The sequence below is a fragment of the Pelophylax lessonae genome (assembly GCF_965119305.1).
Source record: "Pelophylax lessonae genome assembly, chromosome: 1".
Classification (NCBI taxonomy): domain Eukaryota; kingdom Metazoa; phylum Chordata; class Amphibia; order Anura; family Ranidae; genus Pelophylax; species Pelophylax lessonae.
This window is the reverse complement of record NC_138768.1, coordinates 516,299,323-516,314,958: the sequence shown is the minus strand read 5'-3', so window position 1 is coordinate 516,314,958 and position 15,636 is coordinate 516,299,323. Positions and strand designations below refer to the sequence as shown.

At 43.3% G+C, this 15,636-nt stretch overlaps 1 protein-coding gene across 6 annotated transcripts in view; it reads right to left on the bottom strand.

The window, feature by feature from the left end:
* Positions 1 to 8,165: 8,165 nt before the first annotated feature.
* DAZAP1 (DAZ associated protein 1) overlaps positions 8,166 to 15,636 on the bottom strand; it is a 42,040-nt gene continuing 34,569 nt past the window's right edge. For 2 of the 6 annotated variants that reach the window (XM_082247351.1, XM_082247352.1), the window contains exons 11-13: positions 15,380 to 15,553; positions 15,003 to 15,063; positions 9,021 to 9,157 (exon numbers count right to left, since the gene is read on the bottom strand). In XM_082247351.1, coding sequence (XP_082103477.1) covers positions 15,026 to 15,063; positions 15,380 to 15,553 — 212 coding nt within the window. In that variant the 3' untranslated portion in view covers positions 9,021 to 9,157; positions 15,003 to 15,025. Of the gene's footprint in view, positions 9,158 to 10,943; positions 10,993 to 15,002; positions 15,064 to 15,379; positions 15,554 to 15,636 lie in introns of all 6 variants that reach the window. The other 4 variants (XM_082247348.1, XM_082247349.1, XR_014224967.1 and 1 more) reach the window with 3 other exon arrangements.

Sequence of the window (15,636 nt, the reverse complement as noted above, 5' to 3'; positions counted from 1 at the left end):
GAGCCAAAAAAAAAAAAAAGCTGAGTTATACTTACTGGTAACTCCTTTTCTAGTAGTTTTCCAGGACAGCCCATGAGACCTTAGGGCTCCTCCCCCAGGGACAGGAAACACATTCCAAAATTTAAATAAAAGGCGGTCCCTTAGTCCTCACCTTCAGTATTTCATGAGAACCGTAGGACATTCTGTAAAACATACATATATAGATATATATACACATATCATACATTATACATAATACAAGACAAACCGGGTGGGAATCCGGCTGTCCTGGAAGACTACTAGAAAAGGAGTTACCAGTAAGTATAACTCAGCTTTTCTCAGAATCGTCTTCCAGGACAGCCCATGAGACGATGAGCAAGAAACTTACCAGTCTAGGGAGGGACTACTGCCTGGAGCACCTTTCGACCAAATGCCTGTTCCTGAGCAGAGAGGAGGTCCAGGCGATAATGTCTAACAAAGGTCGAAAAGTTAGACCAGGTAGCTGCCTTACAGATTTGGTCTGGTGAGGCACCGGCCCAAGACGTGGACAAGGCTCTTGTAAAATGTGCATTGATCAAAGGTGGAGCCACATTCTTTATTCTATAGGCTTCCGTAATAGTCTGCTTTATCCACCTAGCTAAGGTGGCTTTAGAAGCTTTTTCCCTCCTATATGAACCAGAAAAAAAGCACAAATAAAAGTATCACACCTCCTGAAAGTTTTAGTCACCTCCAGGTACGCCAGAAGAGCTCTTCTAAAATTCTTCTCCTTTTCATTACTTGGAGAACTACAAAAAAGGTAGGTAGTACAACATCCTGTGTCCTATGGAAGGAGGTAGCTACCTTGGGTAAAAATCCTGGGTCGGTTTTACACAATTCTATCTTCAAAAAACATAAGACAAGGCTCTCTTATTGAGAGGGCCTGTAATTCACTAACTCTTCTGGCTGACGTTACTGCAACTAGAAATAAGATTTTTAGAGAGTAGTTTTTCAGATAAGTCCTTCAAGGGTTCCAAAAGGGATTGTTACTAAAGCCTGAAGGATCAAAAGATAACTTCCAAGCTGGACACGTTTTTACCACTGTCCGCTTTGTCTGGGCACGATGCCCTCCTGAAAAAAATTCCAAAATAGATGGTACATCTGGAAATGGCCTGTGATTTTCAGCCATCCAAAAGTGAAACTGTCTCCATATTTTGGAATATATATTTTTTGTGATATGTTTATGACAATTGATCAAGGTTATGATTACCTTGTCTGAGAATCCTTGGGAGCTTAGTATCTGCTCTTCAGATATCAAGCTGTTCGGTGCAGGGATCTGACGTATGGATGGGTTAACGGACCCTGCATCAACAGGTCCTGTCTCCAGGGCAAGCCTATGGGAGGCCCGGAGGTTAGGGCTTGAAGGCGTGTGAACCATGGTCTTTTGGGCCAAAAGGGCGCTATCAGAATCAGATCTGCGTCCTTCTGGATGAACTTCCAGAGGACCTCTGGGATTAATCTGACTGGAGGGAAGGCATAGCAGAGACTGAAAATCCAGGGGTTTGCAAAGGCATCAACCGCTAAGGACTGATCCCATTGGTTTAGGGAAAAGTATCTCTGTTTTGCTGTTCGTCTGAGTTGCAAATAGGTCCACTTCTGGAAGGCCCCACCTGGCTGCAATGTTTGCAAATTCCTCTGGGTTGAGGGACCAATTGTCCTGATATACCTGGTGGTGGCTGAGATGGTCTGCTAGACCATTTTGCATTCCTTTCAGATGAATAACTGAAATGGAGGCTAGATTCAGCTCAGCCAAAAAAATATTTTCTGGGCTATGGACTGTAGTCTTTGACTTCGTGTACCTCCCTGTTTGTTGAGGTATACCACCGTAGTTGTCGGATCGAATCTGCAGATGACTTCCCTTTATGGCCATCCGAAAGAACTCCAAGGCCTTTAGTACTGCCATGACTTCTTTCTGATTCGACAAGGTTTTTATCTGCAATGGGGATCAATTCCCCTGAGCCCATCTGCTTTGGAGACATGCTCCCCGTCCGGAAGAGCTTGCGTCTGTGGTTATTCTCTGATACTGGAATGACCCAGTCTAAACCTTTTGCTAGGTGAAGGGAAGATCTCCACCACCATAGGGCTCATTTTACCTTGGTGGGCACCTTTACCTTCTGTTCTAAGGAATTTGGCCGTCTGTCCCAGTTCTTTAAGAAGAACCTCTGGAGGGGACATTGCTGGCACCGTGCGCCAGGGACAGCTGGAAAACAGGAGGTCATCAGGCCTATGACCCTTGTTATGTCTCTAGGAGAGACCCATTGGTTGGGTTGTAAAGAGGCTACCATCTGACGCATCTTCAATACCTTGGGCTGTGGGAGAAAAATCTTTTGATCCAGAGAGGAGATCTCGTACCCGAGATAAGTCACCCTCTGGGAGGGTGTTTTAGGCAGGATTTTTGTTTGTTGATGATCCAGCCCTCGGAACTGATAATGCTTGACCTCTGGTCCTAGCTTTACTGCTAGTCTCAGGAACTTCTGGTAAGCTCGGTGAATGGGGATGTGAAAGTAAGCATCCTTTAAATCCAGAGTTGCCATAAAACATCTTGGATACAACAGGTTCCCTATGGAGTGTATTGATTCCTATGCAAAAATGTTTGCATTTTAGCGAGAGATTTAATTTGCGTAAATTTAGAATCAATCGATAACTCCCGGAGGATTTTCTTTTCACAAAAATGTGGGAGTAAAAACACTCTGCCTTGTTCCCCCTTTGGAACAGGTATTAGTACCCTCTGATCTAGTAAGTCTCCTAACTGGAGACTTAGGGCGGCGGCTTTGGCTGGATCCGTGGGCAACCTGGTATTTTTCTGGAGGCTAAAAATTGAATTCCAGCCTGTGCCCTGTGGACACTGCTTTAAGCAATCCATCCACATTTTCCAGGGAAAAAAATAAAATAATAATATTTAATCTGGAACCTTCACAGGACTCTTTTTCCCCAGGTTCCTCCCCTGATCCAGACTCCTAACTGAAAAATGAGGGGACTCTGATTCACCCTCGTGTCTTCACCATACACTCTGTTGGCTTTAGAAACAGATGTAGGGACCTAACTAAAAGGTCAACATTCTTTTGTGGATACAGTAGGAACATCTTTAACAAGACTATCTATACATGTGCGGCACGCTGTTTTGCTCCAAGTGGAATCTAGCTTGGCTCCGCAAATTGCACATTTCTTTTTGGGGCTATAAAGAGAAAAACATAATTAGTTCAAGACTCCCCAAATTATCCCCACATTTGTGTAAGGTAAAGAAATAGTGCCCCCTTTTGCCAACCATTTTTTAAACATAAGGGTAGGGAAAAGGAATAAGGAAACCCCGACAGGTATATGCAGACAGGGCCAGACAATCCCCATTGCTTACCTGGGAGGTGCCGCTGCCAGAGCCGGCTTCTACCGACTGTGCGGTCGCTGCCGTGGGATCCATCGCTCTGTCTGGTGGTCCCAGCGTGTGCTGTTTTCACCTAACACCGGAAGCCCATTTGTCTCTCTGTTCGCGCCTCCGGAAACTGGAACGAGGGTTTCCTGGCGCCAGCGGATGTCGTCACTGCGCCAGAAGCAACACTGTCACTTCCTGTTGAGGCCAGAGTGGAAGCGCCTGAGTTCCGCCCCCTCCGTTCTGGCGCCAACTTCAAATTTCTTCGAAGTCGGCGGGTCACGGGTACACAGCAACTGCTGCTCCAAGGACCCCGCCAGAAACGGAGCGGACTCCCCAGTGTTCCACCAGACAACATCTGCGGTCCTGCCGGTTGGCCCAGAGAACAGGAGACAGCGGTCAGCCCCTATTGCGGCACTTAAGGGGTACCGCTATGGGCAGGAGAAGATGCATCCTTTTCCAAGTCTTTCCATGGACAGTCCAGGAGACCGGGAGCATCAGTTCCAGGAACATGTTACCCCCTGTCCGGAGGAAACACTAAATACTGAAGGTGAGGACTAAGGGACCGCTTTTTATTTAAATTTTGGAATGTGTTTCCTGTCCCTGGGGGAGGAGCCCTAAGGTCTCATGGGCTGTCCTGGAAGACGATTCTGAGAAAAAAGGGACCCTTCAAAAGGTAAACCACAAAGCTTTGTTTTAGAAGTGACACCACCTTCCCATTCCTTTAGCCAGATGGCTCTCCTTGCAGAAGGAGAGCCCCTGATTTAGCTGAGGCTGTTACTGATTCTACCGCAGCATCCGCTAGGTAGGCCACAGCTTTCCCTATTACTGAAAGGGAATCCTGAATGTCTAAGGATTTGGTTTGAGACAAGTTTTTACTCAGTCTTTCAATCCAAAAGAAGGCATTTCTTGCCACACAAGAAGCAGCCAAGGCTGGGGCCATAGCAGATGCATTGGCATCCCAGGCCTTCCCTAGTAAGGTCATCCTAGATGCTACCTGCATCTACAAAGGAGAGGTCTGTCCTTTTTGTTACCTGTGCCAAAGGGGCATCTAATTTAGGATTCTTAAGAAATTTCCCCATTTCTTCTTCCTTAAAAGGAAATCTCCTTTTCCAGGATCCGGCTTTGTTTAACCTGCTTTCAGGTAGTTGCCATTGTTGAAGGATCAAATCCTTAAGGGAATGGTGTATAGGTAGAACTCTAGAAGGGCTTTTGCCAAGACCCCTGCAGAGTTTATCCTGAGCTGAAGTTTCCTTAGGTAGATCAGGTATCTCCTCTGAGGTATAGATAGCTTGAAGAAGGAGTCCCTGTATGTTTTCTAGACCAAACAAACTTCTTGATGGTTCTACCTCCTCAGGAACATCTGAGTCCCTGTCCCCTTCACCTTCCGAGCAGGTTTGGGAATCTGACCGGCTCTCCTGTGGTGACAAACCAGCTTCCCCCCCTAACTTGTGCTGAGGAAAGACCTTGGGAGGATGGAATGCAACCTGAGGATTCTATCCTGGGTACAGAGCTCTCTTGAGAAAAAGTCCCTTTGGATCTGCAACACTTGGGGTACCTACTGTAGAACGTACAGTTTTAACAGTAGTCAGCATTTCTTCTAATAATTCTTTCATTAACCCTGAAGTTTCTCTCCCTGCTAACTTGTAGATACATTTGTAGCAGAAAGGTTTGGTGTGGGAATTTGATAGCCTATCCCCGCAATTACCACACTTCTTAGAAGCAACAGGGCCTACTAGTGCTGGGGTAGTAGTAGAAGTTCCTTGTGAATCGCTCAGGGACTTTGGAAGACAGGATACAAAAAACATAAGTATCACTCTTCCCCAAAACATGAATGTAAAGACCATAGAAAGGACACTACACGTCTAACTAAGGTCGGGGAAATGGGAGAATTTAGTCCAGGCATAGTTTAAGTTGGTACCAGCAGACTTGAAAGCACAACCCAAATCAGGGATAAGTTTTTTCACTTACCTGGTTCCAACCTGGGTTTTGCTACTGACACCTGGAGCGGCCTCTCCTTCCCCAGAGGATGAGTTGTGGAGGGCTTCCTTTCCCTAACAGCTGTCCGAGCTCCGATAGCCTGGGAGTCTGCATCACCGCTAAGCGGCGGTTCCGGCGTCTCCTCCACACTCTTCTTTCGCATGACTGCGCGTGTCGGATGTTGCACTGGAAGTTCCGGTCTGAAGACGAGGCTTGAACCGCCCTTCCGGCGGGAAATTCAAAATCCTTCAGTGCAGGAGAGCTGCTGGCGCCGGAGACAAAACCTGGACGGACACCACAGGTGACCGACGGCTTGTATACCTTTGGGTGACCTGTGAGAATCCAGAGGTGGCAGCAGGTAGAGCTCAGCCTTCACCTCCTTTCCAGGAGAGGCAGTTTGCTGAACCTGGCCCACAGGGGTACCTTTCGACTCCCAGAGTCTGCAGGTCAGTTAACATAACAAATGTTTCCTTGTAGGAAGAAACAATCTAAAACTGAGCGGCAGAGGGAAGGGTGGGGCCTTTTAACAAACGTTAATTGATGTGTTTCCTGTGGGGAGGAGCCTATCATCTCTCACATTGGGCCGTCCTGGAAGGCGAGGAGAGAAAATGAATTTCAATGGGATAATAGAAAGCATTAATCTACAGCAAAATGGCAGCCCCCACGGTGCGCTATGTGGTCTACAGGACCCCCTGAGGGGGTCCCAAGACAAGACCACCCCCGAAGAAAAAGGCCTCCACGGCCGCAATATTTCCGCCCCACCCCCCCCCCAGAGGTAGGACCTGCTATGGGTACGGGAAAAGACTTGGAGGGGGTAGGCCTAGTAGCCCAGGGGAACACAGGGAGCCCCGAGGGTCCGACTATTCCAGGGAGGGGGCCCACGTCCACCCCGAGACCGCCAGAGGATTGGGGGGACAGTATTACTCACCATACCACGGTACCAGGCGGGCGCCACTCCGCACAGACCACCTCCCACCCAGGGCTGGGGTGCTGCCAGCCAGGGGGTATGCTGCAACTCAGGGCGTTCCAGCGAGACTTGTTCACTCGCAGGCTCGTCCCCATCTATCGGGGCTCTGTCGTGGCGAGACCTAGTTCTGGACTATTACCTGCTCACGCTCGTTGGCCAGGCTGGGAGAGTCTAGAATATCCGGTCCGAAACCATAGCTGTTGCTTGTAGTTCTCCAGGAACTCTAACTAGTGAAAACGAAAAGAAAAAAAAACACAAAATGTCCCCATTTTAGCTAAGACTTAATTCCCAGCAGGGAACTAGGTCCTATTCCTAAACTAGGCAGAAACAAATTGGCTGCTGTAGCAGAGTGCGTGGGGTTATGCCTGCAGGGACAACCCCCATAGGTGTAGTAAAGCTTGTTCCTGCCTAGTGTCCTAATCCTGATTGGAGGAGCATAACCCAATGGTCCAAGATGATATGGACCTGCGTCTGTCGATGGAACGATAGAGAAAAGGCATTGTTCGTCACCAAACTGTTCTTGGATGGTTAGGAGAAGATACTCTCAGAGGATGTTTTTGTACCATTATTTATGGCAGTGTTTTTGGCAGAATTGAGTGAGCCCACTGCCTTGGCTGAGAAGCAACCCCACACATGAATGATCTCAGGATGCTTTACTGCTGGTTTGACACTGGACTGAGGTTAGAGCTCAACCTTTCTTCTCTGGGCAAGATTTTTTCTTGATGCTCCAAACAATCAGATAGGGGATTTATCAGAGAAAATTACTTTACCCAGTTCTCAGTCTAATCCCTGTACCTTTTGCAGAATATTTCTGTCCCAGATATTTTTCCTGGAGAGAAGTGGCTTCTTTGCTGCCCTTCGACAGCAGGCCATCCTCCAAAAGTCTTTGCCTCACTGTGCGTGCAGATGCACTCACACCTGCCTGCTGCCATTCCTGAGCAAGCTCTGCACTTGTGGTGCCCTGATCCTGCAGCTGAATCAACTGTAGGAGACAGTCATGGCGCTTGCTGGACTTTCTTTGGCACCCTGAAGTCTTCACAAATACAGTGGAAATGTTTATGGGATTAAGTTCTTTTTCATGGCAAAGAGGGGATTTTTGCAATTAATTTCAAATTAGTCTGATCACTCTTAACATTCTGGAATATATGCAAATTGCCATCATAAAAACCGAGAAGGCAGACTTTGTGAAAATTGTATATTCGTGTCATTCTCAAAACTTTTGGCCACAGCTGTACTGTGTATATAGGTTTGAGATCTGCAAATCGTTGCATTCTGTTTTAATGTTTTGGGAATAGGGGTTATATACTGTATTATACACAAACATTATGCCTTTGCATTTCTATTTTTAAACTGAATGGTTTGTTTTACAAGACAAGGGTCCACATACAACATACTTGAATATCCTACTTACCCTCATCTTGGTCTTATATAGTGGATCTTTTATTCACATGTGAATGGGGTCTAAATCACAAACTCCTCAATTGCTACTCAGAATACAACTTCGAAATTAGAATTTCACAATTTGTTTTATAAGTAATTTTTTTTTTTTATTGCATGTACTGGGGTATCACTTTTGAACCATGTCTTTATTCTGGTGTTCCATTTTCAATTTAATTCCAGTTTATTCTGGAATAAAGGATTTCCTTTCATAATGGAAAGTAAAGCGCCTGCAAAGGTAGATTTTTTTTTTTCAAGTTTCCTGGAATTGGGCTTTAATCTGTGTATCCAAACACCTGTTCATAGAACAGAACGTAGTTCTCCCATTTTTATCTTCAAATAGTAAAAGCGCAGTTACAAAATGTAAACAACGGATTAATAATGAGAAACATCACCAAAATGTATCATCCAAAATGATTTTTTTTATTCAAACCAGGAGGTATTCACCAGTTAGTGCAAAATGCACTGCACACCTTCAGCCTGAGGAATTTACATCTAGAGATGGCTCCAATACCCCAGAGAACTTGCAATTAGAATGCAATAAGTAAGGGGCACATATCAAGTCTCTGCATTGGTGATGTTTGAGCAGGTGACTGTTCCCTGCACTCTGCCTCATGTCAAGTAACAAAATCAAGAACTACACTCAGTAGGAAATCACTGGGTAACTCAGAGATGCTGACTTATTGCACTCAACAACCCACAACCCCCAAAATAAAATAAAATTAAATGAAAAATATATTCAGAAGCAAGGAGTTAAAACTTTTCTGAACTCCAGTGTTGCCGGAAACCCTGCAATTAAATTAAAAAATAAACCTGCATACATAGTAGAAAATCTTTTTGTTTAAAAAATTCACAATTTTTAAATGTATATATTTTATCTTTAAACATAAAAGTTTACAATTATGGTAAAACAAAGGCTCAGAGAAAAGAATTCCCCCAAAATAAGGAAAACAATATGAACCAATAAACCTGAAGAGTTCCATTAAAGCTGCAGATGTTTTCAAGACCCTGTTTGGAACCAGTGACTCATTGGCTTTATTTGTGCTGATGGGTCAAAAAAAAAAGATGTAAAAACTCTTGTCCAAACACCCACAGCTTATCCTTCAATCACAGAACCTCCACAAGTCTCTAAGCAGGATGTGTCTTGACCAGGTGATTGTCACAAGTTCAGAGGTGGATGCGTCCTTTTGTTTCCACTGTGCACCCCATTCCCTGATGTTAACGTCTATAAGGATGGAATCCTTGCACATTGTGATTCTGTCCTCTTCCCAAGCCACTGCCACCTGCAGGCGGGCCTGCCGATGCCGGTGCAGTTGTTGCTGTCGTGTATGAGGGGGGTTGTTGGCTGAGGTCAGAGTAACTCTGTCCAAACCCACTCATATCCTGTCCATATCCTATAGCAAAGAAACAGACAAGCATCAAGATTGTGTAGACCAAAACCGATACACAATTAGGGATGTTTAAAAGAAACAGGGTAAACTGTTCTGTGGTTTTTTTCCCCCCCAAATGCATACCATAACACATGCACTCTACTATTTTAAAAAAGCTTCAGGTTTTTCTTTAAGTTACACAAGCAGGTGGGCACACTTTAGGTATACAATTTTCCATTACATATTTTGTATTTCAGTTTATAGCACATCTAAACGGATTTGTATATTGTACAATATCAGAAAGATTGGGCATTACTGCCATAAGACTAGTATGTCTTCTCTCAACCACGCTGAATGTTTAAGGGTGCAACAGAAGCTAGACTTTTACCCCAAGGCAGAGTACAGAGGAGGGGGGGCAAATCCCTCTTGCAAATATATGAAACTTATTTTTTCATGAAAGCGGAACTAAAAACAACATTTAAAAAAGTACAAACAGGCAGGCTAGATATCAACGAAGAGACATGCAATGTCTCTTCTGCAATAAAATAGACCTATCTGCCTGCTTAATGTGCTGTGGCATTTGCAGCTTAATTTACATTGCCAACACAGTCCCTTTGTGCTGGGATAACTGATGCCTATGCATATGCAGGAGTTATGTCATCCCGCACTCTCCAAGACTGTCAAAAACTGGCATCTGGAAGGTTCCAGGGAGACGATGCCAGCGAGGGAACCACCTTGGTTAAAAAAAAAAAAAACAAACAGGAAAATGGGCCAAGAACAAAATAAAATAAAATAAAATATTGCAACCACCACATTAAAAGAGGTTCTAAAGGCTCAAGGTTTTTTTTTACCTTCACATATTCTATGCATGAAGGTAAAAAAAAAAAACCTGTGTGCAACTCCCCCCACACTCACCTGTGCTTCCGCTCAATCCAGCGATGTGCACGAGAGCCTTGGCTGTCCCAGCACTGCTTCTCCTCATTGGCTGACAGTAGCAGGAGCCACTAGCTCAATCACAGCCAGTGAGCGAATAAGGAGAGAGAGCAGGGGACAGGGCCGAGCCGAGGCTGTGTGTGTGTCTTATGGGCACGCATAAATGCGCTCATAGCAAGTGGCTTGCTATTGGGGGCAATAGTCAAGGAAAAAAGGAGCCAGGAGCGGCAGCAGGAACCCGAGAAGAGGAGGATCAGGGCTGCTCTGTGCAAAACTAAATATGACTTTTTTTATATATTTTTTTTTTTTTAAAGCTGAACCTTTAATACCACTTTAAGGACTGGTAAGCTGTAATATATTGCATTTTTTTTATTTTGGGATTTAGATTTAAGACACTCCCGGAATGTCCGACAGTGACAATTAAATCTTGATTACTAGGCGCTGGGTTACAAAATTTTGTTGGGACAAAAGTCGGTATTGCCATTCTGGCCCTGGGCCAACTATAACTGCAACATTTACTAGTGAAGTATTGAGCAGCTATGAATACTGCAAGTTCTTGCGACGCGAACCTAAGAGGTCAGAATTTGACCAATAATCAAGTTAAGCTTACTACTAAACACTGCTACTAAGGGGACACTTTGCCATCCTCCACCCTCCTATTTACATACTGTTGATTCCTACGCATCTTATTTGTTGGTTTGCTTATTCTCTGCACTGTCATATCTTGTAAACACAATATTTGCATAAAAACTAAAAATGTATGACACTGGTGTTTTTTCTTATGTTGGTATATTTTTTTTAACCCTCTAATCAATTAGGATTACAAGAAAATCCTAACACAATAAAGCTGATAAACTGCTACAAGTAACAATCCTACCTTTATGCCATAAACAAGCCTTTCAAACAAAGCAGAGGCTTTCCAGGCACTAAAAATGATGCATATAGAAACAAAAACATATTTAATTACTGTTCTATGAAGAATATCTAAACTCTAGCTGGATAAAGCATTGTAGAAACAATTCCAATATTTTTTCCCTCATAAAATACTTTTTTCAATCTTACAGTACTTTAAAGTGTGCACTAAAATTCATTTTAGTGTATTTTTTACTTAAAATAAAGATTTGTTAAACAGTCATGCAAATATCGTGCAACATAAAAATTGCAACTGCCACCATTTTATTCTACAGGGCCTCTGCTTTCAGAAAATATATAATATAATAATGCAGATTTTTAAATGTGTGTGAAAAAATTAAACTGCTCCAGTAGTAAAGTGGTTAATGGAAGGCTTATGGTAGGTTTATATGAGATTTCAGACCGACTTCACGTAGACTGTCTAAACAGCACACAAAGAAAAAAAAATGAATAAAAAAAAAAACTTACTAATCCTAATATTTATATGGGATGTTCCAAAAATCCATAGCCAACTAGAACCAACTGCCCTGTCACCAATAAACTCCGCTTTGACAGAGAGCATAGAACACCGCGTCCAAATGACCCACCATCAAAAAAAGCCACTAGATGTCACTTCCTTCATTATGAAGAGAAGGAACTGATTTTCCAAAAGATCTAAGGAATACCCTCACTCATTTCATCAGAGCTCTGATCACTATCTATCCATATAGGGTAAGAGAAACCTTTGCAAGTCAGGGGGAATTAAAACTGCTACTATACCTACGTAGATCAAGGAGACGCCCATCGCTGGGGATAACCCTTCTACCTTTACATGCAAACACAGCAGATCTGCCACACTGCACTATCTGGAGAAACTTCAAACTTCTGTCTGGCAATGGACATCCATGTCTCATTGCTTCAAACCTGGTCTCTTATGAAACTGGCAAACTTCTATGTTGAACTGACTTGGCAAAACGTCACCTGGAAGAGGCATAGATCTCAGATCTACAACGCAAGATGGAGCTTGCTCAGACCCTAATCATCCAATTACAGAGTTTGAACTCTACCCTCCACGACCCCTCCTTTCCACTTCTCTTAAATTATGGTAATCTGTTTTTTAAAGGATAAGTTCACCTCCGTTTTTAGGGTGGAACATGTTCCTGCAACCACTGCCTTTGTGTGACAGCAGTAAGAAAAGAAGTTCCCCATACCAGCTCTGCCCACACAGCCACATCATTCAGTTACAGAGTTCTGAACTACAAGCACAAACAGCCTTTGCAGCATTGTTAAGCAATGTGGTAAGCTTGATTCTTCCGTCAGTGTGAAACTGCCTACAGTGTGAAACAGCTTACACTGACAATCTGCAGGAATCCTGCATGCCATCTGCGATTTACTAACTTACTCAAGAGTCCCCCAGATGCCCTATCATGACACCTAGACTCCGTTATTCCATTAGAATATGTGTTCTTGCTCACTTCAGGTCCCTCGCCTTGCATTTTGTCACTGTACAAACTGCTCCTAGGAGCACATCAAAACTCTCCAGCATACTTAGTCAACTGGAAGCAGTTAGTGGTCTCATACCCTCTCGGACAAACACAGATGCAAACTTTTGCTAATGCATAATTCCTCAATCAATACTAATACACCAGGATTCATTTTAAACTTCTAGGTCAGTGATGCAAACACAGTACCTTGTGTGGGACACACCGGTTTCTCCAAGTGCTGAACATGTGGATCAGTACTCCGCATTCTCTCCAATATTTGATATCAGTGCCCACTTACTGAATCTTTTTGGAAACTGACCCAATAGCGCAAATTATCACCATGAGCCTCCAACTAGACCCTCTGTCTACCTATTTCATAAGAGAACCAAGTCTGCCACTGCATATAGGGATAATCATTGATGCCACACTTTCTGAAGGTGACCAAGAGAGCCAAATAATGGAAACCCCCCCTCCCCCCCCAGACCACCAGCAATAGTGGAATGAATATTGGGAGTAGACAATCTACATCTGATATAAGAGATCAGCACCCTAAAAGGCCTGGCTACAATTTAAAAAATGCAACTACTTGTCTTTTATAGAGCCATTCCTAGGTTATTTTTTTACATTTTGCAGTTGAACCAGCTTTACATGTTAATGAAGACATGGGAAGACCAGATGAATACAGGTCATGCCACAACTAGGCTCCTACTGCACCCTTGTTCATGTAATTTATGTTCACGGTTTGAACTAATTTTCTGGTACATGCACCATTCTTTGAACGGTGTTCATTTTGCATAGATGGACTCATTTCTTATTGTAGGACTTGCATGTCAGTTGGCATCACTTTAGGGACAGGTCTTTAGCCGCCTATACAGGACTCCGTTTTTTCAGTCAGTGGACTGAATGAATAAAACTGAACCAATTCTCCCCTCCACACATTCTAGGTGGATGTAGGAATCCTTCCTGCTGAATCGTATTTTTATAGCGGAGGAGCCAGCTAGGTTGCAGCATTGATCAAACTAAAGTTTTCCAGCAAGTTCAATCATGAGCAGTAGAGCGGCTGCTCTCGACCAGGACCAGCCATAAACAGATCCAAATTTGACCGATTCAGCAGGGACCAGATGAATTTTGATCCATCCATGGCTAGCTTCCACTTCCAAAAATAATCTATACACATTCTGAACCTCGCTTCCCCCCTCACTTTTATTTGGAACAAGCAGCACACATTTGCAGTCATGTGCACTTCTTTATGCACACAACAGACAAAAGATTTCCCCAGCACACTTACCAGCCAGCCCGCAAAACAACCAAATTGGCCCCGTTAAAAGAGGGATTTATTTGATTTGTTGCACACATTTGCAAATATATGCATAAGCCACAGTGCTGACGTCAAATATTAGATGGGGCCAATTTAGTTTTTTTGCAGGCTGGCAAGTGTGATGGAAAATCTTTTGTCTGTTTGTGATGTGCATTGCCCTTCCATGTGCATCCTGCTGCAAAGGCCGGTTATAGGTTGGGGCGATTGGCACTTTTTTGTACGCTACAAGAGACAGCAGTAGAAGTTACTTGCTTAAGAATACATACTAAAGTTGAACGTATTCTTTTCAAACTAGAGTTTAGTGTTACTTTAACTTTTCCACTGTACTCTATGAATCCTTTATCATAAAATAAATGTTTTTTGTAAAACAAAGATCGGGTATATATAATAAACACAAATCTAACAGATGAGGCTCTGGCATCTGTTTACATCTAGCACTAGAAGTCTTTACTGCCTGGCCACGCTTGCGCATTACTACCCCATACACTTCTATGAGGCTGTGTCCCAGGTACAGAGAGACAAAGGGAAACTGCTCTATAGAAGTCAATATGTAAACATACAATGGACCCCGAGACGGTCCGATCAAGGTAGGTGTGCATTTGTGGAGGGAGTGAGGGTGTTAGGTTAGCTCAGGGGAAGGGGCAAAAGAGATGAGCGCACTTTGTTTTAAAGTGTACTTATCCTTTAAGAGCAACTCTGAAATGACTGGATGACAAGAGACAAACCCACCTCACCTCACAGAACAAAAAAAAACAAAAAAAAAAAAAACAAAACCTCAAACCGTTCATACTCCTTTGATGCAGATTTCAGATGGCTTTATACCAGCTGACCCACAGCGGTCTGGTGGAAAAGGTGGGTTACATTTCATTATAATCACATAACCCTTCCCGCCAAGAGGGAGGTTTCTCACTTATTGTAAGAAAAACCCTTAATATTTAAAATATAAAAAATTCTAGTTATGTGGCTGTTTGCACTTGAGGTAATTTTAACTGAGCTTCCATTTAAATACTGTTAGATGATTTATCTTGACTAGTTTTTAGGGTACAAATTACTCTCTACAGACTACCCATCAAAAAAATAAAAACATTTCTTCAAATAAAGAGAAAAAAATAAAGCTAAAAAGCTATGGTCATTTGAAATGCCCTAAAGAAAAGATAAAAGACTAATGTTAATGAATGGGGTGGTACTCTCCATAATGGAAGTGGTTAAAAACGATGATCTACCACTACCTACCATCACTTACCTTTTGTGTCCTTCAGAGAGAGTTCAAATCCACTCGGATAATTTCACAAAGCAGGCATTTCCTAGAAAGAGTGATTTCTTCAGGCTTTTTACGTGGGATGATGAAGGCATGCACTAAAACCCCAACCTGATATGCTAACCAGCCAGGCAGCAGGGTTAATGCATGGCATGGTTAGGAATGGAGTGGTCTGCCCTGAATTATATAGCAGGGGAGGGGACATATATATTCATAAAAAGCTATAAGGGAACCTCACACATCCCTCACAAATGAAGAGCTCCAGCCTCTGTTTAAGAACTGTGCAAGACTTACTAACCACCCAACTACTGCCAAATTACATTTTCAGTAAAAGTTAATTTAATATTACTCTCATTACTTACCAAATTGGCTAAAAGAATAGTCTTGTTGACCACCAGGTTTACCAAGATCCTGAGCCGACTGCCCTGGAGCTGAAGGGAAAGCCAGTGGCGCTGCACCAGGAGTACCAGGTGGAGGTGGAACGCCTGAAGTGACATACTGCTCAGGGGGAGGAGGTGGAGCTCCATAGCCATAACCTGCAATGACAGAAAAACACACACAATAGTTTAACTTAAGTAGAAAATCTTACTGGATCTTGTAAAAGTACACAAACATTATC